The sequence below is a fragment of the Melanotaenia boesemani genome, chromosome 7 (genome assembly GCF_017639745.1).
Source record: "Melanotaenia boesemani isolate fMelBoe1 chromosome 7, fMelBoe1.pri, whole genome shotgun sequence".
Taxonomy (NCBI): domain Eukaryota; kingdom Metazoa; phylum Chordata; class Actinopteri; order Atheriniformes; family Melanotaeniidae; genus Melanotaenia; species Melanotaenia boesemani.
The window spans coordinates 9,406,649-9,429,072 of record NC_055688.1 but is presented as its reverse complement, the minus strand read 5'-3'; the positions used below and the strand labels follow the sequence as shown (position 1 = coordinate 9,429,072).

Below are 22,424 nucleotides of genomic sequence, written 5' to 3'. Positions count from 1 at the left end.
AATAATCATTTAGGAAAGTTTATCCTTCATCTTTTTTTGATAAATTTAGCAAAAAATTGGAGGCTGGAGCTGATATGAATGTAATGAGCTTTACCAGCTTGCAAATCTAACAGCGCTTAGTGGAAAAACAGTATTTTATATGTTTAATTGGTACATAAACTGAGATTTAAAAGGAAATTGTTACATACTGTTCTTGGCCAATAATGTTAAGCTAAGCTAAGCTAAGCTATCCTCTATGATAGCCATCTTCTCATGTTATCTAAAAAGCTGAGGCAATTCTTTGAGATTTATGAAAAAAGAAGCTCACTTTTTGAATTTAGAGGCCAGAAATTCAAAGGACAACAATAAAAATACAATACATCTTTATCATGAATCAGTTTAGCTGTAACTTTGCTACAAAGCTTTAGCTTTGCTACTTTCACATTATAACCTCTGTGAATTTCTGCAGTAAAGAAGCACTTTGGGGCATCTTCAGCAGACTATGCAAATGACTGAGGTAAAATACTCAAAAATACTTCAAAAGCAGACATTTATGCACACAAAGAAAATCAAGCTAAATTTATTAACGTTCTTTTAAAGTTCTGATTGGCTCAGTTTGGCTCGATCTGCTTTACGCAGGTTTCTTCCAAGAAACAATAATTCCCACACTAATCTGTAGGGATTGGGCAAAAGTGCCTGCAGTCGCCTCCTGTCACAGACATTCTTAAAAGTAATCATGACTTTGCTTAGCGGTCAGCAGTGCAATAAGTGAAACAGAAATCTCTGATAGTCTCAAGACAGCTTATAGATGCAAAAGCTAAAAGTATGGAAAAAATTATAATTGCATATACTGATCATTGCATAGAGAAGCCTGGTGCAAAACAAAATCATCAGTCAAAGCAATCTGTCCAACTTATCAGATCCCATCCAACATGGCAAAAAACCCCTACGTCTGCTCTGTGTAGGTGACATAGCTTTATGAAGATTACAGCTACAGTTGGCGCATATGAATGAGATGGAAGTACAGTTAATTAAGGTATAACAGGTCTTATAATCTGTATAATTTACGACATATATCCTCTCAGCTGGGGACAGGAAGGGTGGGGTTGTAGGTGTCACATTAAGGCGGGGTCAAAGCAAGGAAGCACTACAAGGATGTAAACATATTAATGTTTCAGTTCCCGATCAACACGGCAAGGAAAGCTGATGAGAAACAGCGTTGTTTTTTTTGTTTTTTTTCCTCCTTCCAGGGATGGAGCTGGTCTTTCTCTCCTGCTGATGGAAACTAAAATCCCAGTGATCAAAAAAACCCAGAAGAAGCACGTCAGAAGACGTCAGCTGCTGACATCGAACAACTCTCCCTCCCTCCAGACGAAAAGGTCGGAGCTGAAGAGCATAGTACAGCCACAAGTGACATGTTTAGTTGGCACATGAAATAATTTAAAGTACAAAAAAGCCCCCCAAAAAACAACAAATGCAATATGAAATAAATCACGGACTGACAGAGGAACACGTTTATCACAGATACTCTTCAGCACTGTTTGTCCAGTGTTTTTGTTTCTCTCTTTTTTCATTTTTTTGTTGTTGCTATTGTTTCTCTATTTTCCTTAAATCCAGTCATGTGATTTGCAGTAGCAGCAGCATCAAACCTCAAATGTCTCTGCAGTTTTTGTGGCGTTGGCAGCGGGAGGGAAGGAAAGCTTTGACAAGTGCTCGCAATACATGTTAAAAGCAAATCTAGATATATAGAATGCAAGATCCTTCCATCACTCTGTTTAGTGGAAGCACTGATCCGCTTTCCTTTCTTTTTTTTTTCCCTTTTTTGGGTGAAACATCTTTCATTCCAGATTTCCACCTTTGGAGACAAAGTTTATATATTTTTTTCCAATTATAATAGATATATGAGTATATTACAGTACCGTATACCTCTTGCACATCCCCCGCCCCGTCCCCACATCATGTTTTCATATAGAATTATATATATCTGGTCTTCACACAAAAAACTGAAATCAAATACAAGATCTCCTTAATGTCTCCTTTTTGTTCCAGTTAGTTCACTTCCAAACAGTTTCTTGAGTGAGCCTGAAAAAGTTGACTTTTTCTTCTTTTCTTTAATATATTGCCACATTCATATATCATGCATTTTACTGCATTGCTATTGCACTGGTTCGGATTATTCAGGAGCTGGAAAGACACGAGAAGAGGAGCTGGGATTGAGGAAGTGGGAGAAGAATGAAGGGAAAACAAAACGATAAGTGCTTCAAAAGATAAGGTCAGGTAAAGTTTGGGAAGATTAACTGCCACAAAAAGCAACTTATCCTCGACTGAAAGAGGAAGAGGTTGTAAGAAGAGGACCAGGACAAGAGGCTTGGTTGGTAAAAGGGGCAATTATATCTCCTTGAATTCATCTTCCTCTTTTTTGTTTCTTCTGTATCACCGCCCTCCTCCTCTTTATTTTGAACTACTGCTTGTGGATGTCCTCGCTGCGGATGATCTTGTAAGTGATCCAGTAGAAAATATTAAAAATGAGGAAGACGAGCGGGAAGGCCACACGGGACACCGTGTCAATACGTTTGGCCCGACTGATAAAGAGCTTCTTCATCTCCTCGATGCTCTTCTCGGGTGCGGCCGAGGTCGGGGCGTTGTTGTTGTTGCCCTTGATGGCCATGCCGTCTTTGGCCTGCAGGCAGGTGGGGCCCATGCCATAGCCGGGGAAGCTGAAGCGCCCCTCGCCCGTCTCATCCTCCTGCAACACAGGCCAAGATTCAGGCTGTTAGGAACCAGAGAAAGATGTTACTGTTGGAGGTGTGTGTGGGTGTGTTTGATGTGAATTATATGTGTGTATGAGCTCAGCTGAATGCAGAGATTCAGACATGAAAACCTAATAACACAGATGGCATGAAGTGAAAATGAAAAGTAAGCATTACGTGACAGGATGACTGAAACAAAATGAAAATTTTAGACTAAATTCACTTTAACATTCGTAGTTTAAAATTTCTATCACAGCATCCTGTGACTAAAGGATTTGTTTGGATATACTTCAAGCATGACACCACAGATAAGACCATAAGACATTTCTACATATACATGTTCTAAGTAACAATGACAAAGAACTTCAGTAAAAGGGAAGGATTATTAAATATCGTAGTTTCTGTTTGTTCAGGAGGATAGTTAACCCTGTTTTAACCCATAAGAGCCTGATGTGACATATTTGTTACATACATTTTTTGAGACATTTTGCTTAAATTTATAGTATTAACATTGTTCAAAATCCTGTTGAACACAATCAGAGCTTCTGTCCCCTAATAGATACCCAGAAGCAGAAAACCACATTATAATATTTTTAAAATATCACATGACAATAAATGGTAGATACCCCCCCCCAAAAAATGTAAATTTTTTGTTACATTTTTATTAAAGACCTTATATTAAAATAAATTGGACTTTTCTTACCATTTTTTCATGGGTTGGGCATTAAAGGGTTAAGCTTAGCATAGCACAAAGACAGCAGGAATCAGTAAGAAACCACAAACTTTATGTAAAAAGTCAACAGAATCAACATGATGTGAGCCACTAGTTTGTGTGTGCCATTTTGGTCTTTATAGAACCACACATGGCCATATTTGGAAAACAAAAAGGATTAGAAGAGCAGCACCTGAAAGACAACTGAATACAAATATCAATCTTTAAGGACAAATATGTATTTAGCTATGGATTTATTTTGAGAGGGAGCACCCATGCACCGATCACATGACATCTGAGTCTGTTGGAGCTTGAACTTTTTCTTTAAGGAACTGTGTCAGATTGTTAGGGTTAGGCTTGAAAAAGTATTTTCTACATGTAGATTCCCTGCCTGCAGGCAAAATCAGGTAAATCATGCCTGATATAAAGAAGATAAGATGATGACTTGATCAGCTGAGAGATTCATAGGCCGTGTTTTTGAGCATCAGGAAATCTGAAGTGTTTAGGAGTGTGTTTATGGGAACTGAGGTGAGGCCAGGCAGTGATACTGGACAAGAAGACCTGGCTCACAGCGAACTCTTTCTCTTGTCTTATCTCTTGCTTTTTACTTTTTGTCTTTCTTTTCTTCTCTTCTTCCGATAATGTTGCCTTGATTTCTTCGATAAATCAACCATGGTCCACAATCAAACGACCATTGTGTTGATATCCAGTTGCTGGAGTGTGTTGCATTGCATAACATAAAGTCAGGTGTAACGTGACGCAGTAAACCGAAAGGAAAAGTTGTAAAATGTTGTTTCTCAGCCTTGGAATGTTGCTGGGCATCAGTAGCTCCAGGAACGTACATAATATTTATCACCATCAAAAGCAAGTCAGAAACAGAAGCACTGATGCCAAGCTTGTGTCACCTCTTGGTAAATTTAATCAATATGAGCTGAAGCTGGACACAGAGTGTCTTTGTCTCACCAGTCGAGGGAGGGAAGGAGGTGAGTTGAGGTGGCTGAATGGATTGGATTGATTGACATGAGCTGTACTCAAGGTTACACCTCGCGTGCTGCTTTTCCACCAAAGATACTGAAAACCCTATCTGTATCGTCACCTTCCCTTTTCATTACAGGAGACACAATGACTTCCTTATCTGCTTCTAAGACTTCAACATAAACGTTATCATAGGGTGGTAGACTGTATGGTGTACGTGTGTGTGTGTTTGTATATATATATATATATATATATATATATATATATATATATATATGTATATATATATATATATGTGTGTGTGTGTGTGTTTGTGTGGATATTCAAAAACTACTCAAACAACAAACACTACAAATGCTTTTAAAACAACAACCATGAAATTAAAAATCCTGATAAAAGAAGTCCTCGGATGACTTTGACATCTTTGTTTGGTTTGATAAAAGATGAAAATGAATGCAACTGCTTTTCCCTCTGAGCCATGATGGGAGACAGTTTGCAGCAGCCTATCAACAGGAAATCTTTACACTACCTTCTGGGTACAAAGAAAGAAAGAAAAAAAAGAGCATTTTGCAATGTGATAACAAGCAGGAAGGCAGCCGAAATCAGGAGGAAATGTTGGCACCAAGAGAATTGAGGTGACGCAAAACCACTGCAGTAACAACAAATCAACCTGGCACTAAAAAAGACGGCCAAACGCTCCTCTGTGAGACCAGCCTCTGACTTCCTGCAACCGAGAAGAAGTGAAATAAGAAGTCAATGAGTTAAGATTTACCAATATCCAGTAAAATACCACATAAATGGACAAGGACTGAATCAAATGAAACAAAATCAGCCACAGAATTTTCTAACTAATGTCTAACCCCGGTGTGTATACTCCAATGTGTCGCATTCACAAGCATGTATGTCAGTAGATATGTGCACATACATGTGTGTTAAACCACAAGGTAGTGATCCATTTTTAGCACCCCATGTCCCCGTTCTGTCCTTGCATCCACACCAAGCCATCTATTACTATTAATACATGAAAACGTGTGCACACAAACACACACAGACACACACACACCATACCCCGGGTGTCCACACATTAGCCGCAATGCTAGCCGACCTCTGCGCGTCCTTCAGCGATGCTGCTAAACTATTACAGATGCTCTGCTTTATTCTCCCTGCCATGTGATTAATGTGGAGGGGTGGAGAGACGTGAGGAGGAGGCGCAATGAGGAGAACGGCTGAGGGAGGAGGAAGAAAAGAAAGAAAGAGGGAAGGGATAACCTCCATTAATACAGCTAGGACCAGGCCAATATAGTCCAGGGGTAGATGGAAGGAGGGATTCAGACTTAGATCATCTTTCCACCTTTATTTTTCATGCAACTTTAGAATGAGATGACAGAATCTTATAGTTTGTGAAATTTAAAATAGAAACACAATCATACAATCCAGTCATGACCACAGTCATCAACTATCTGCTATCACAGTGGCGAGTTGCAGGACATTGAATTTGACAGTGTGGATCTGTTCTTGGCCCACCCTGCAAGCATTGAATGCCTGAGGCAGAAAAAGCTGCACCAAAGACCTCCAGAGAACACAACAAAGCAGCAGTGATTGGGCTGCCATTTGCTAGTGAAGCTAATTTGAAGTGATGTTTTAAAAAGCCACAAAAAAAGAGATGGTAATAACTTTTCATGAACTGTTAGGCTGCATAACACCACCAGAAGGTGGCAGTGTGGGCAATGCTGCTTGTTGCTATGTAGTTGTCGTTTTTACTAGAAATAAACCTGGAGGAAGGAAACAACAGCAGCTAGTGATGGTCAGATGAAGCTTCCATGAAGAATAAATACAATGTGGACATGAAATCACCTGCTGGCCAAAGAAACAGGCAACTTTGATCTTAAACATATGACCTGTAAAAGCTGTTGAGACTAAAAATAATGTGTTTATATCAACATAGTGTATTTACTGTTGTGTTTATTATGACTAAACTATAGTGAAATAAACTGTAATTGGTTTATGAATGCATCCCATTTTGTAAACCAATCCTTTAGCCGAAAGTTGTCTTGGTGTAATGTCATATAACAATAAATAATAAATAAATATTCATGTTCTGTGTCACTTCTGAAAATGGGAATTGTTTGAAGAAGGTAGAGGACAGTAAATATGCTTGTTTAATTAATATAATGATGCATAGTACACAGGAGAGTTAATGACTTTTTCATAAAAAAATAAAAAAACAATATTGATTAAACTCAACTGTGTTTGAGTTTAGTCATTTTCTTTATTTGGAAATAGCTTATTTGGTATTTGAGGGATGCCCAGGCAGCAAGGCTTCAGACGTAATAAATGACATCACTCATCTGAAATTAAACTACAAGCCTCAACACACGTTTTATGGAAATACTTCCTGGATTGCTTGACATGCTCTGAAGCGTTAGCACAGTACTTCCCATCACAATTATCAGTCCTCTTCAAAACAAACAAAACTCACCTTATTTTTTGTACATTTACACATTTTGTACCTTAATCACAGTACAAGCTCCAGAGAGGACTTTATTTTACATTCCTAGAAACTAAAAGCTTAATGTGTTTTGGATCAGTTCAAATGTAAGTGTTATCTTTTTTATTGGCATGTAGAACACACAATTAGGAAGCACTAGCACCCTCCTGAGCCTTATGTTACCCCTTGTGTACAAAGGTTAATGATGGGCAGTCATCATCCAGTGTTTGTTTTCTAATTCGTGTAATGTCAATCATTCCCTGTCAAAGTGTTTCTTCTGAGAAGGAATTTTGGTCATTGCTCAGTGAGGAGGCCTACCATGGAGTTCTCTTGCAGAGAGTGTGTGTGGGCATGTTCTCAGTCTTGACTGAATAATTGAGTGGATGTGATTAGAGGCTGAAACGTGAACATTGAGGATTGTACAAATATTTTGTTTGGTTTTCTATGATCCTGTTTTAATTGTTAATTTATGAACTGTAGAATTAAGTAGAAATGTTGCAATATAATCATGTTTTATTAATAATCTTAACTTTTAAAAATATTTTTTTCAGAAGTCTGCTGTGATAGGCCTGTTTGAATTGAGAGGGTGGTGCCTCGGGGTATATAGGAGGTGCTGCCAATCAGACGGACTGCACAGAGGGAAGTTGGAACGTTCAGTGTGTGGAGAAGGTCACAATAAACGTTGGTTGTCTACCTCAAGCCTGCAGATGGTCTAATTCTTCCTTTGCTCACACATCGTCTTGCCACACAGACACGGTCTTTCCTTGTAACTGGTATATTTAATACTGGGTCTAATGCCCACCCTTCTCTCAGTACCTGCTCATTTGATGGTATAAAGTTGATGTTCAAATATGAGCCCAAAGTTATTGCATGTGTCCCAAACGTAAGAAGAATTGATAAAACATTCAGGCATACATTGCACATGCTTTTGGTTTCAATGGAAAATGAAAATAGTTTTTTCTGGTGACTGGGTTGTTACATCAGTTTGGAGCAATTGCAAGATGTCAGAGAAATGGAGGCTTTGAGGCCCTAAAATCTTTATATTCCTCTGACCTGATCTTTGTTTTGGACCTCCATTTTATTCCTTGTACATCCATGAAATTGCCTTCATGGACCAGGCAAGAGGTTGAGACCCATCCTCTGTTTATCCTGCAAGATGCATTTAAAGAAACACGTTGAGAGGATGGGAAAAAAACTAAACAAAACAAAAAAACCAACAGCTGTACAGGGCAGAAGAAAAAAGAGGCAGGAAAAGTGATGGAAGAGAGAAAGTTGTCTGAAAGAAGGGAGTAAGAGAAAGCAGGGGAACCTCGCTGCTCATTCATCCGTCATGCTTTCATGTTGTGATTGAAGCATTTGTATCTCTGCTGATGTGATTAATCGAATAGATAAGGAGCAGGCAGAAGGCCGACTATGTCAGGCCTGTTATTCTGTAAATATTACCCCTGGATGCTTGTTTTAAAGACCTGGATTTGCATAAAACACGATTCAGAGAGGTGTCAGTCCCGGCTAGCGTCGGCATCAGTCTCTCCTCAAAGAGGCCAGAGGAGGGATTCCTCTGCTGGTGTTCTGCTTTATGATTTCCCCATGGAAGCAATTCCAGCTGAGCTATGAAGAAGGAAATGCATCCATTTTCTGGTGGATTCATCTCAAACCGCTCTCCCTCCCCGCCGTCTCCTCTCTGCCTCTCGACTCGATTAAGGCCATTTGAGGCTTTTTAGGATGTTTCAGAACCAATATGTCAGCAGCGAGTAGAGAGAAGATAGTGCAGCTAAGAGGAATGTTTAAGTAATGAGAGAATTAAAGAAGAAAAATCTCTTTTGGTTTAAGGTTTACTTGTAAACATGCTTAAAGAAAATGCTCCTCTAATTTATTTTAAATTGGTTGAAATGTTACAGCATGCATGTTCTCTGAATTTATACGTTAGAGAAGCTAGGATGGATTACACCTCAAACCCGAGAACATGTCTCGAATTCATCTAGACTGACCACTTGTGATTGAATTCTGCATCTTAGCTTAGATTTGATTTTATCTATGAATAACTGTGACTCCTGCTACAGAGAAAAACACATTTGTCATCCTGTGAGGGCAGCGGGAACTGTGTGGCCTCTTCATATTGTCCACAAGCTTCCAGACTCAGTGCAACAGAGGGATGTTTGGATTTTATGCAGTCTGCCTAAAGAATCTGCTTTGTAATGCATTTGCATTGTCTACATTATGCACCATTTCTTCTCTTATCATTGTCTGATTATTTGGTGTGTTTAAAACAGACTCAATGTTAAGTTACACTCCATGGAAGCTATTATGGGAAAGCAACGACTCCATGTTGTAGGTAGTTTGTTGAAGCATATGTAGACCAGGGCTTAGTGGTTGATTCTAAAATTTCAACAATAAACACCAAATGATCAGCCTTAAATAACCATTGTCTATATTTTGTCTTGCTAGCTTGAGTTAGCCTGCCTGCACCTGCAGACATCCACATGTGGAGAGGTTTAAGGCAACCAGAACACTCTGTAGTCTGGTCTATGCACCTGATCAATGATTGTGTTTCCCATCACCTCCACCAGAGTACCCCAGCATTCAGTTGTTTCTACACATCTGTTTTTTGTTGGTGCTTTACAGGTGCATTTTAACATCTCTCTCTCTCTCTCTCTCTCTCTCTCTATCTATCTATCTATCTATCTATAGATAGTTATAATATAAAAAAGCCAAATGAATGCTCCTTTAAAAAGTAGTTGTGGTAAATAGTTGGAGATTAAATTTTAGTGATATAAAGTAGTTAATGTATTTTTCAGGGGTCGCCCTTCTGGTTCTGGTCCTGCTGGAGCTTTTTCCCTCCTGTTTAAAGGGAGTTTTTTCTTGTTTTTTGCCCATCATCTTATACATGTTCAGAATGGGGGGAAGGAATTAAAGACGAGATTACATGCTATCTGCTGGTTTCCTTTGCTAGACAATTATTTTTCATTAACCGACTTTATGTGAACACAATTATTAGAAACTGGACTAATGTGGATGTAATGGATACAATAGATATGTTTTAACTGGATTATAACTGCCAGCTTGTTAAGTGGATCTTAAAGATGCTTTTAGCTGACTTTCACATTAATGGATGCAATACAAACAAAACTGTAAACTTAATTTTTTTATTTTTTCCATTTCAGGATGAAGATTTTTATCCTAATTAAATCTCCATTCTATCCATCCATTATCTGCAATGCTTTGTCCAATGAACGGTCGCGGGCAAGCTGGAGCCTAACCCAGCATTTAGCAGGTGAGAAGCAGGGTACACCCTGGACAGGTCACCAGTCCAGCCAACATAGAGAGACAAACAACCATTCACACACACTCCTAGAGAGAACTTAGAGAGATAATTAACCTAACATGCATGTTTTTAAACAGTGAGAGGAAGTACCCAAAGAGAACCCACGCATACACGGGGAGAACATGCAAACCCCACACAGAAATGCAACTGTTCAAACCCCCCCCCCCCCCCCCCCAACCAAGGCTCAAACCAGCGACCTTCTTGCTGTTTGTTTTTTTTGTTTTTTTATAGGTAAATTCTTGAGTCTGGAAAATTGTTTTTTATTAGTAAATTGTCCAAAATGTGATTCGACTAAAGAGAAAACTAATAATCATAATAAAAAAATATATACCTACATATTCTGAAAGCATTAAAGACAGCTGGACTCTTGTTATTGGTCCTGCTATGTGAAGCTGGAAAACTTGCTTGATTTGAATTGTTAACAACAGAAACATAACCTGAAGGATGCAGTGCAATGTCATCAATTCAAGATGTGTAATGATATACCTGTCCTCCGGGAGGTGGAGGTATACTGAACCACTGAGTCTTAGCTTTCGGAGTGCTGATGAAAAACTGAGCTACTTCATGCAGTTGGAGAGACACCTGCATAAAAACAAGGGGATAAAAACCTTGTTTTATGGGTACCTGTGGTGTAAAAACTCTATTAGATTGACGAAATTCACTGAAGTCATAGAGTATAGGGACAAAACCCCATCAGCATTAGTTATAGAGCATAGAGAGCTTCGGGATCCTTTTAGAGTTTATATCATATTCCTCTACACTAAAACGGAGGAGAAATTTATACCTCTCAGCTACGCACCATTGGCTTGTAATGAAAGCAGCATTGGGCAAATTCTGCACACTTGCCTGACCATGTTTCTATACAATCTTGTGATTTGTCTTCTCTAAGCAATCCATCCATCCATCCCTGCTTTGCTAGCTCTCCTCCGTTTGTTTCCGCTGGAGTCCCTGCTTGCATTAAACCGTGCTGTGTTAATGCCGCTTGCTCATCAAGCCGCTGACCTGGAATGATTATCCACATGATCTGCTGCTCTGTTCTTTTCTCTCTCCTCTTTTCTTTCTGTTCTTCCAATGGATCTGAATAACACTCAGGGAAGCCACGATCCCTTTCACTTCATGCATTAAATCTGACGTTTAGACTTTAATGTCAGTAATGGTTCACTGCAGCTTAATGTGGGGTTAAATTTAGCCTTTAACATGATGGAAATATGGACTTTGACTGGGGTGACTATGCAGAAATAATCATGAAACTCTATTTCAGTTAAACGGTAGTTTCTGTTATTATTTAGGATTGATTTCATGATGTGACTCTCATAAGCTGACCAGGTTTAGCATCAAAACAGCTATGAGGTAACATCATGCACTCCCTGATGACAACAGCCTCCCCACACAAACGATGTAAGAATGGCTTGAAGAACATGATCTGGCCTCCAAACTGCACAACATGAAAATCAGAGTGTGCATAAAAGATGGAAGTAGCTTCTGTCTGTCAGCAATTCCTCTAAGAGCCACCAGGTGCTGGCTGAAGAACATCTGACACTCCAGCTCCCTCCTTTTCACCAGATATGGTCATTTGTTGCTCCAGAAGAGACCACAAGCCAAACTTGAGGCTTCATGACAAGAATTTACAAACAAGAGAGCAATGTCATAATTGCTGCAACCAATTATTATGTAAAACCTGATCTGTTCAAAGGTCCACAGTTCCCACTCTGCCCACTGTTTTCCTGTCAGGATTCAACGTCTTTGCATGTCAAAGATAAAGTGGAAAGAGAGGGAAATGTTATGCAGCCTGTTTCAATGTTATGTCAGATCAGTTTGTTCTTTTACACATTTTCTCTCATTTAAATCTTAAAATGCAACAAAAGGGACATAAATATCTAAAGGGAAAAGCCACGTTGCACCTGTTTCTGTAGGTTGCACCAACGTACTGACATTAGTGCACATTTAAAAACACACACATGCAGATCTACAGCTTGACTGGACATGAACAGGACAGTTAATAGGGATAAATTCTGAATTAGATGTGCAAACATGCAAAACTAATAATGATAATAATGCAAGGAATCCTGCTTAATTGCATCTCCCCATGGTATTCTCTTTTTTCTCAGATTTGGTGTTGTGGTATCCCACTTTATGTGTAAGAGATCTGCTTTTTGGTCTCGGAGAGCCTCATGTAAATTCATGTTCTCACTAATTCGCTAGCTTTTAAGACTAATAAGGGCAAGAGGTCAAAGCATTTTCTCAGCCAACAGGGAACCACATAAATATGGATATTAGCATAAAAACCTGAAAGGTTATTTGGCTCCATTGAGGTACACTCAAGCAACTAAGTGTCATCATTACAAATGCAGAATACAAGCTTAATTCTTAATGGAAACAATGCCCTCCACAGGGGTTAAACGCCTCTTTTGTCTAATCTACACAAAGTGAAAGTGTCGTGCAGCACTTGACTGCCGACCTGTCAATCCAGAGGTTGATTTCAGCCTGCGGAGATCACTGATCACTCCCACTGCACTACAGGTCTCTTAATCCCTACTTTCTCTTATCTGCCTATGTCCTCAAAGCTGCTGAACAGCCTGTGAGATCAAGGCATTTAGAGCAAACCAGCATGTAGAGCTTCTCCTGCATCAAAAGAAGAAGAAAAAAAAAAACAAGCCACCTAATCTTTGCTAACGAGCTAATTATAGTCGATCAATCAGGAAGTCTGTTTCCCTAATAAGAAGCTGTCATTGTCGAACAGTGAGATGTTGTCTGTAGCTGCAGCGGGGGGGAGGTCATTTCCCGCTGACCATTCCTCGAAATGTGCAGCTTTTTCCCAGAAGGCCGAGTGAGCCAAAAACAGAGCCAGCTGCAGGGGAGAAAGCAACTCAAGGTTGCTTCTCTTTTTCTCTTCTCACATTGCTAAGGTGAAACTGGAAGAAGACAGACATCAGGCTTTAGGAGCTCTTTGCCTCCAGGCTAAACGAAGCATGCTTTTATGTACTTTGTTTTTTAGAATGCTATGTGGAATTTATATTTGATGTATCTGACAGGAGCAGCTGTACCCCAGAGTGAATTATTCCTGATTTATTTTAACGGAAACCTGTCCTGATCTAAAAATACTCATTTGTATTCTAATGTGTTTGAACTTGAAAACCGGTGCTAAAGACAGTTGTGACAGAAATGGAGGCGAGAGGCAGTGATGTTTGACTTCCCTTTGATTTCTAAAGAGGCTCTGTATGCTTCAGTCTGGAGAGCTTGTGTTAAACAAGCGAGCTGCCAGGTGGGCCGACCATTCAAAGAAGGGGAGCGCTGTTGATCTGATCTAAGTGTAGTTGCTTTGCTCTCCCAGCAGGGGGGGATGTTTCTCCGCCTCGACACAGAAGAGCCGACTCCGCTCTCTCAGGGCTGCAGTATCTGTCCATTTGATGCCCTCTCGCTCTGTCTTTCTAATTAGAAAGCCCCCTGAAGCAGGTAGCCTCAGCTCGATTGCTTCTTCTGCTCTTTCTTTGTCTCTCTCTGTCTCACTCTCTCTGGATTATCAGTGTCACTAACAAATCAATAAAGTATCTGGGTAGAAACCACAGAAATCAGCACAATGGGGACTGCTCCAAATGCTGCTGCTGCAGCTACCTGCATTGCAACGACAGGTTCACGTTCAGCCCTGAAATACGAGCTGAAGTGCAGCATTGGATTTGTGTCAAGGCAGGGATGTTAGTGCTGGAGCATGAATTCTGAATCACACATCCAGCAATTTCAGCTTAGCAGTCAGACTAATCAGACACATTTTATCTGTATTGAGAGTCTCCTGAAAAGCTAGAATGTTCCTACAAGAAATCAAAGACCTGTTTGCCCATACTCTTAGTTGTCTTTCTTTTGTTTTTCAAGCACTCAAAGTACACTTTCCAGGCAGTGTTGCAGTTGCATAAAAGCCACAAAACCCTGGCGGACATAGTTCACTCAGATCATAGAGACCTCCAGCTGTACTCAGCGGCACATTGGAGCTATTCATCACTGTTGGGAGTAAACAAATTCCTCTTGGGAAATGCTGCTCCAATCCAATAAATCACACCACCATAAAGCAATTATATGCAAAGCTGTTGACGTGATGGTAATTCCCATAAAGTAAAACTAGGTGTAAAAATACAGTATTTTGCTGATAAAGTCTTTCCTAACAGACTGCATGACCAAGATTCAGATCCTGTCCAGAATGTAAATCATAGCCAAGCGTCACAGCGCTGAATGTACTCTAACTGAGACGATTCTTTGTCTCTGTGTTCCCTCTGCTAATCACAAGGAAAGTAAATTTGTTTCTAAGAAATAATGAGCTGTTACTGTCAAGGACTGTCAGAGATAGAATAATCTTCTTGCAAATGTAAATGCAGCAAAACATTGATCTCCAAGCGCGCAGAGAAACGCATATTTGATCAACTGAACAGAAAATTTGGCCGTAACTCGAGCGAGTCTGTGGTTGCCTCACCAGTAATGAACTGCATCGGTGACTCCGTCTGGCAGTCACATCACACTCAAAGGTTAAACACACTCAAGTTAAGCCTCCATGCTGTCAGTTTGAAGTTCAAGCCTCTTCCACACTGGACAGAGAACCAAGTACACACAAACCTCTGGCTTTATTTTCAGATATGTGATTAGCATTTATCCCCCAATTCTAATGGTTCTGCAGAAGGAACAATTACTTATCTCTCCAACTGCTTTTAGTTTCATGGTTAAATGGAAAAATGTACAAGATGATAATTAAACAAAATGCTGGGATAGGCTCCAGCTCACCCGCGACCCAAAATGGAATAAGCGGTCAAGATAATGGATGGATGGATGATAATTAAACAGTATTTTTTCCAATGAGCATGAGTTTTTGGGATACTCAATGAGAAATATTGGCTTCAATAGGAGGTTTCTTCACTTCTTCAGCAGGTCTTTTAAAGCCATGATGTCTTTCTAAAAACAACAGTATAGTATTTAAATACCTAAATTTAACCAGATAGCAAGTGAAAAGGAAGTTTCAAACACTAAAGTGCAGAAAGTATGGCAAAAACTGGTGGTAAAACTGCTTACTTGTTTCAGCTGAACAGCATGTCAGTGTTCTGTTGTAGAGTTCCTACATGATCAGATTCACTGTCTACGAGAAGGTTTGAGGGGAAGTTTTAATTACACACCTGCATAAGCCTGCTGTCCCTTTAAATGATAGATTGAAGGTTCAAGAGTCATCCAACAAAACAGTGTTAGCAGTCATTGGACTTTTCCCTTTCCAGTCCACTAGTGATTCTTTCCCTTTTACTATCTCCTCACCCACAGATATTTGTTCCCATGTTACAGAAAATGTGGTTACAGTTACAACAATGCACACGGTTCCACTTACAGATTTTTCTGTACATGCCTCTTGATTTCTGCCATGTCATTTAATACTACCCTATAGTAAAGAAAAATATTTGTTACTAGTCCCAATTCCCAAACTATACTACTTCCCATTTCAGCTTGTTGGAATTACACATTGAGACCACAAAAAGACGTACTGGTTACCATGGTGATGACTTCCACAACAAATTCTGTTATGTTCAGATTCTTTTCTGAAACCTAGCCAAGTTTATTTGGGGTGCAAAACTTTAGTAGTTTTTGCATAAAATCTACTAACCAATGCTCTACTCTGCCACCCAGCCAGTTGAACTAAGTGACAAAATCTGTGTCCACCCCACATCATGCTGTTTAATAGCCGCTACACTACTTCATGTATCACTGCAGGATCAGGCTGACTAATTTATTAAAAAAAAAGGTATAAAAATCATGTGTAAGTACCTGGAAAATATTTGAAATTCAGGAATTTCAGAATTTTTTATGTCTTTGAAATAAAAATCTGATTTTTTGCACCAAAGATCTCAAACTATAGTTGTGAAGTAACCACTAATCAAACTGACTTTACGAAATGTCTGAAATATCATCAGCATCTGGCCAAAATGAGGTTTAGTGATTAAATATGACACTAAAAATATAATTAAAAGGGAGGGATCTGATCTAACTAAAACATCATCATCAATGGGCCTGTGTTTTGATTGGCCACCACCTCCCACTCCATCTTTGCATTTTCTTTCAGGAAAACAGATCAGACAGTGTGACAGTGGTGGCCTTCGTTCCCACTAGTGGGTTACTTTATACATGTTGGAGGCCTGCAGTGACAGTTTCATCTGCAGTGAGCCGAAACCTGACTGAGCCATAATGGAGGGCTGTGGATCACATTAGACTCACATTAGAAGGACTGGCCAGAGAGGTTAATTAAGAACGTGAGATTCCCAAGAACTGTCTGCCTGTTTCTCCCTCACTGAGCGTCCGTGGGGTTTTTACCATCATCAGATTTTTTTCACAGCACAACAGTCAGGATTAATGGTGAAGATCATATTGAATCTGGTTCTGGATTTTTTTCTTGCACTCAAAATAGAATAAAAAAAATAAAAAAATACAGACATGCTGAACTTTAAATTGTTCCTTCATTTCCACCAGTTTATACAAACTTCTTAATCAAATCCTGCTTCAGATGCAAATACCTGACGTTCCTGCATGTTTTCCTCACTGTCTTTAGAAGTCCTTTTGCAGTGTAAGACTGAACGGTGGAAAAGCTGCTTACTGTTTGCACCTGTTAGGGATTTGCATTAATAACTGATAAAAACTATGCAGTTTTAAAATATTCTCCTTGAGTATATCCTTTATTGTTCCTACATGTCATTTTTTTGAGGAAGATACTTTGCCTTCCTTTTTAAGAAAAACCAAGAAGATCCCAAATTTAAATACTACAACTACTACATCGGTGCCTGGTGTTTGGTCAAGTTCATTAAGTTACTGCAAACAAGTAATACACCAATGCAAATGCCACTAAAAATGCACTAAAAATCCTCAGCATCCTATCGGTTTCCATGGGATTGATTTATGCATCCTTTGGATAATTTATAATCTTCACAGCCATACACACTAGAAAATTGGATTGAGTCCAAAGTATTATTCAGCGTTTGGGAATTTTTATGTGTCAATTTATGGTGGCAGAGAGAGTTCAATGCACGGGAGCTCATAAAAACACATGCAAAAAGACATCTGTGCTGCAAAATGTCTCCATCAACAAAACTCACAACTAATACTTTATGCTGTTGTGGACTCTTTCTTGCTTTCTACTTTGGCATCAATAGTTGGTGAAATGTTCCCCTAGTTATCTAGCGTGCAACAAGACGTCTAGGGCTTTCGGTTTTCTGCTTGGAAAAAATGGCCAATAAAAAAGTCTAGTTTAACCAGATTTCTGCTGACATGTTTCGCTTTCTGTTATGAATTTCCTGAAGTTATCTAAGCACTATTTAACATCAGGATGAAATCCTCTCCCTATGATCTAATTTCACAATTTGTACACCCGTGATGTGGCTTCCTGACTCCTCTCCCCACATCTCAGTCATTCTCAATTTTTAAGTGTGGAACAAATTTAACAGGAAGCACAAGGTAAAAGAAGTGAAAGCAAAAGGAATATACCAAAATTCTTCATCAGTTACATAATGCACATCATCTGTATATTAATTTATTCCAGATCCCAATCAAATGAACAATACCAGTCTTCTTTACAACGTTTATATTTAACTATTGGAACTTGTTATGCCCCCTTTATGCACATGTTCTGTGCAGAACACACTCTGAACAGATTAAAACAAACAATCCACCTATGCATCCTGGTTCCTCCAGCAGCATCACCTCCCCTCTGGTTCCATCATAGTGATTCCAAATTCAAGATTTAAGAGGGTTTTTGCCATTTGTATGTGCACAGACATTTACCATGCATCAGATATTTTTGTATAGGAAGTTAAGACATTTCCAAAATGATTTCTGGGTCACAGTGTGGAAGACGCGGGTGAAAGAAGCTGAAGAGAAACCTGAGTCACATCAGTATAATATTGCTGAAGAATAACTAGACTTAACTTTGCACACTAGTTGTTTATTTGGTGGGCATCGCCTGACTGGCCTATTTTTGAATCCTCAGAAACACTTTATTGTTGTCTGTTTTCATGTTATTTCATACAATGCAGTGTGTGGAGCTCCCTTAACCACTGTGCTAGCCTTCTATGTTATACTTTTATTCAGTTCCATGTGCTTATATGTCTGTGTGGATCTTATTCTCTCAGCATGGAGCTTAATCATGAAATTTTAATCCATTAAAATGTGCCATTTCCTCTCCATCGAACAACCCTCACATTTGTTGATGTGTTCATTGAAACTGACAAGCAGATACCTAAATTCACCTCGAGTATGCCAAGTTACGCAAGAACCTCAAAGCCTGAATTCACCAATTTTTAATAGGAATAGATTTTAAAGGATTCCTCAATCACAAAACATGCTGTCAACTCTGAAGTTAGTAAGTAGTTGACCTCAGCTGAACAGTCGAGCACCTTCATTATTATGTAACAGAGTGCTGGCCTGAATCCCCCCCTGCTTTCATCATATGAGCAGAAATAAAACGTGTGAGAAGAAAAAAACGTGCAAAAGGTTTGGCTTGCCAGATGTGGGTCATCCCTGAGCCTGCGGGCCTCTTTAACACTCTCTCTCCTTCTGCTTTCAGGGTGAGAGAGGGTGGAGAGACATAGAGAGACATGCAAAAGGTGTGCAAGCGAGCGAGGAGGATGGTTGGGGTTTTGAGTCTGACTCCCCTGAAAGTGCAGCAGCAGCCGGACTGCTAATCCACCTTTCCACCTGCTGTCAGGGCTCAGGGGACTGGGGTGAACAACAATGGGATTAAAGAATAATAGATTTTTTATTTTCATATTTTTCTTTCACTTTCCCCTTCCATTAATTTTTTCCATTCTTCCTAAAATCTGTCAGACTGCATCAAAACAGAAAAAAAAACACATCAAACAATTGTATTAACTTTATTAGTGGAGATTTTCACAATTTGCATTTAATGTTCCTTCTAAATGTGGATAAAAACCGCCAGTGGAAACTCAGCCAGTGTGGAGGTGTTTTTATGGAGAAAATGTGATTGTGTGCAAAATATGTTCACTGGTCTGCTTTTTTTTAGGACAAATAATACATGCGAGGCCTTTGTTGCCACTCAACCCAGCTTTGATTGAGTTATTTTTATCTCGTCCAGCTTCCATCTAAACTGTTCAGGTTTTTACACAGTGGTGTCATCTTCAGGTCTCAACATGTTATCCATTCCTGTGATATTGCAGGAAAATCCTCCTAGTTTTTAGACACATCTCGCTGCCCGACTACCTTTTGCATGCTCCATCAAAAATAACTCAACTTTATTTATTTATATGGCAATTTTCAAATACAAGTGTAACACAAAGATCTTTACCAAAAAAGCAAGAAAGATCAACAGTTACTATCAAGCAATTTGTAAAAGGCAGTATTATGATTTAAATAGTAATAAAGGTAATAAGTAAATTAGGTATAAGCTGATTCAAAGATGGGGTTATGAGATTTGTCTTAAACACAAAAAACACCTCATCTGGGAACTGGTTGATCAGGAGGGAAGCTTTAATGCTATATCTAAAAAGAAAATCTGAAAGCTAAATATTTAATCTTCCAGGATTAAAAACGTGTTGACTTTAAAAGCTTTGCCAACAACTAGTATTCCAGCATTCTGGGAATGAAGAACTTAATTGCAATTACATGGAACAAAAAAATCCCTAAAATAAGAAGGTGGCTGGTAGAGCACTGGCATGTTCTTAATATAATCTCAAATTAACAGGAGAGATGTGCTTTCTGCCTGTCAGCACTGTGTTAGCAGTGATTTTGGATCAAGTGAAGGATTTTCAGTAGGTTGTTTGGGCATCCAGGTAGATTTACATTGCAATAGTGAATCCTGCAGGTGATATATGCATTTATCACATTTTTAGCAAAACTTTTGGACAAGATGCTCCTGATTTTGACAATATTCTGCAGATTTTTAAAAAAAAAAATGCTGCATTAAAAACATCTTTAACGTGTAAATTAGAAGATAAGTTCTGGTCAACAATGACTCAAAGGCTCCTCACAGTAGTACCGGGAGCCAAGGTATCGATACAGAAAGTGATGACTATTGGGTACCTAGTATCTGGCTCACACCAAGATTTATTTTTGAGAGATTTTGTTCTATAGCAAGCCATCATATTTGCCAAAATATGTAGTTTTTACTGCCTAAAATCTTAAAGAAGTCAAAGTAAATTCACAAAATCTCTAAAACAGAATTTTGCCTCAATGTAAACCTGTGTGTGAAAACCAGAAAACCTGAATTCTTAATCTGCTGACATAAAAGTCAGATATGTCAATACACAGAGTGGCCATTTGTTGTAGTGCTGCATCAGGCATGTTTTTATTAATAAATCAGGGTTAATAATTTAACGTTACACATGCTTTAAGGATTGGACGATTGATACATCAGCTAATCAATAGAAGTTTTAATAACTGATTAAGTAATTTTATTTAAAACACCAACCATTTTCTCCTTCAAAGCTGATAAAGTGAATATTTGCTGCTTGACTATAATTCTTAAGACTTAAAATTTAATATATGCTCATTTTGATTAGTCTGTCAAGATAGGTTTAAATCAAACCAGACTTTTTCCCCTCATCTGACCTCAAAATCCTAAACTTGGCCCAATGAAACAACACCCTCTTTGGCCTTGTAAGGATTTGAGGTCCTCACAAAAACAGGAACACGTGATCACGCTCACACACGTTAAAACATGTCAGACTCAATCAAGCAGGCTGACTCATGGTAGGCACAAACACATGCCCTTCAACACCAAAACACACGACGGCTCTCTGGGATGCACTCATGCGTGATCACCGACTGCAAAGAGAAAATCCCCCTCCCCTCGCGCTGACACAAACACGTACACACATGCACACACAAACCCACAAATATATGGATTTTCTTTTTTTCTTTTACTGCAGGCACATTGTTGCATTTCTTGTGGGCGTTTGCGTTTTTGCCCTGCGCCCACATGAGCCACCAGCTTCACAATCAGCAGCGCTTCGATATTCCCCACGGGCCTGACAGCTTTACTCCTTATTCAATACAGCAGCCTGGCGCTGATAAATCCAAGCAGACAAACAGAATTGATTGGTTAAATGCATGAAAGACAACAAAACAACCGAAGAAATTAGAAGAAGAAAAAAAAGCCCTTACGTATTTCAGCTTTCCTCCAGGGAAAAATTAACAATGCACTTTATGATTAGGACTAAATTTACCCAAAACAGTTTAAGAAATTGGATAAAACGTTTTTTTTTTTTTTTTTTTTTTTCTTAGGCCTTCATTTTATGTTGATTAAATCTTTAAATATATTGGCACAGTGATGTCAAAACTGAGAAACATAAAGTGCAGCTGACAGAGCTGAGCTTCACAGACAGTCAGTAAACCCTTTTTATTAAAAACTGAACTGAAATGTTTATTCCAGCTTCTTTTGTTCAGATTTGGTGCGGAAGCTCCAGCTTGGTACATCACATGTTGAGTCTAATGGGGTATAAAGCTTTGCTCTTTTCAAGAGTTACTCAAACACAAGGAAACTGAAGTTTTGGGGCTTATTTGATACATTGAACTAATCCCCAAGTTAAACCACAGCTTTTTTTTTTGTTTGTTTGTTTTCTTAGTGCACCCAAAAATGTGTTTTTTGAGCTGTAAACAACACAGAATCACTTACTTGTGATGAAAACTACAGATACTGTTGATAAAATTATTATTATTTATTTTTTTTTTAGTTTATTTGAAAAACAGGATTTTGTGGGTAAATAATGGCTCATAATGCCCTCTACAGGATAAAACCACGTTATGTTTTTCGTGACATGGAGAGGTTATCTACTTGATGATAGATTTTTAAAAACCTCACAGCCCCTCCCTCCAGATGCAGATAGGCGGGTCCTCGCCTTGCAGGCATAGAAAACCACGCCCTCCAACACATATGAAGGGATGGGAACTTATATGATGTAGATTTGCTAGTTTCAGACAGAGTTTCTGGTGAAATATTCCTGCAATGGGACAGATTTGTGCTTTTGAGACATGTAAAAGTAACATCGGACTTTATTCTTTACCTGCTGATCCTCATCTGGCAATAGACAGCAGCTCAAATTGTAGCAGCAGTACTTCCTGCAGCTGCCACAACCTGTCATGAGTCTCCACAGCTTTCCAGAACCTGCTGGAAATGTTGACAGGCCAGCGTAACAACGCTAACGGTTCTGACTGATACGGTTCAGGACCACCTTG

The 22,424-nt window shown here is 39.1% G+C and overlaps 1 protein-coding gene across 5 annotated transcripts in view; it reads right to left on the bottom strand.

Moving 5' to 3' along the window:
* Positions 1-1,151: 1,151 nt before the first annotated feature.
* The window catches only part of glra1 (glycine receptor, alpha 1), a 130,376-nt gene continuing 109,103 nt past the window's right edge, over positions 1,152-22,424 (bottom strand). For 3 of the 5 annotated variants that reach the window (XM_041989962.1, XM_041989963.1, XM_041989965.1), the window contains one exon: positions 1,152-2,749. In XM_041989962.1, the coding sequence (XP_041845896.1) occupies positions 2,441-2,749 (309 nt within the window). In that variant the 3' untranslated portion in view covers positions 1,152-2,440. The remainder of the gene's footprint in view (positions 2,750-22,424) is intronic. The other 2 variants (XM_041989964.1, XM_041989966.1) reach the window with 1 other exon arrangement.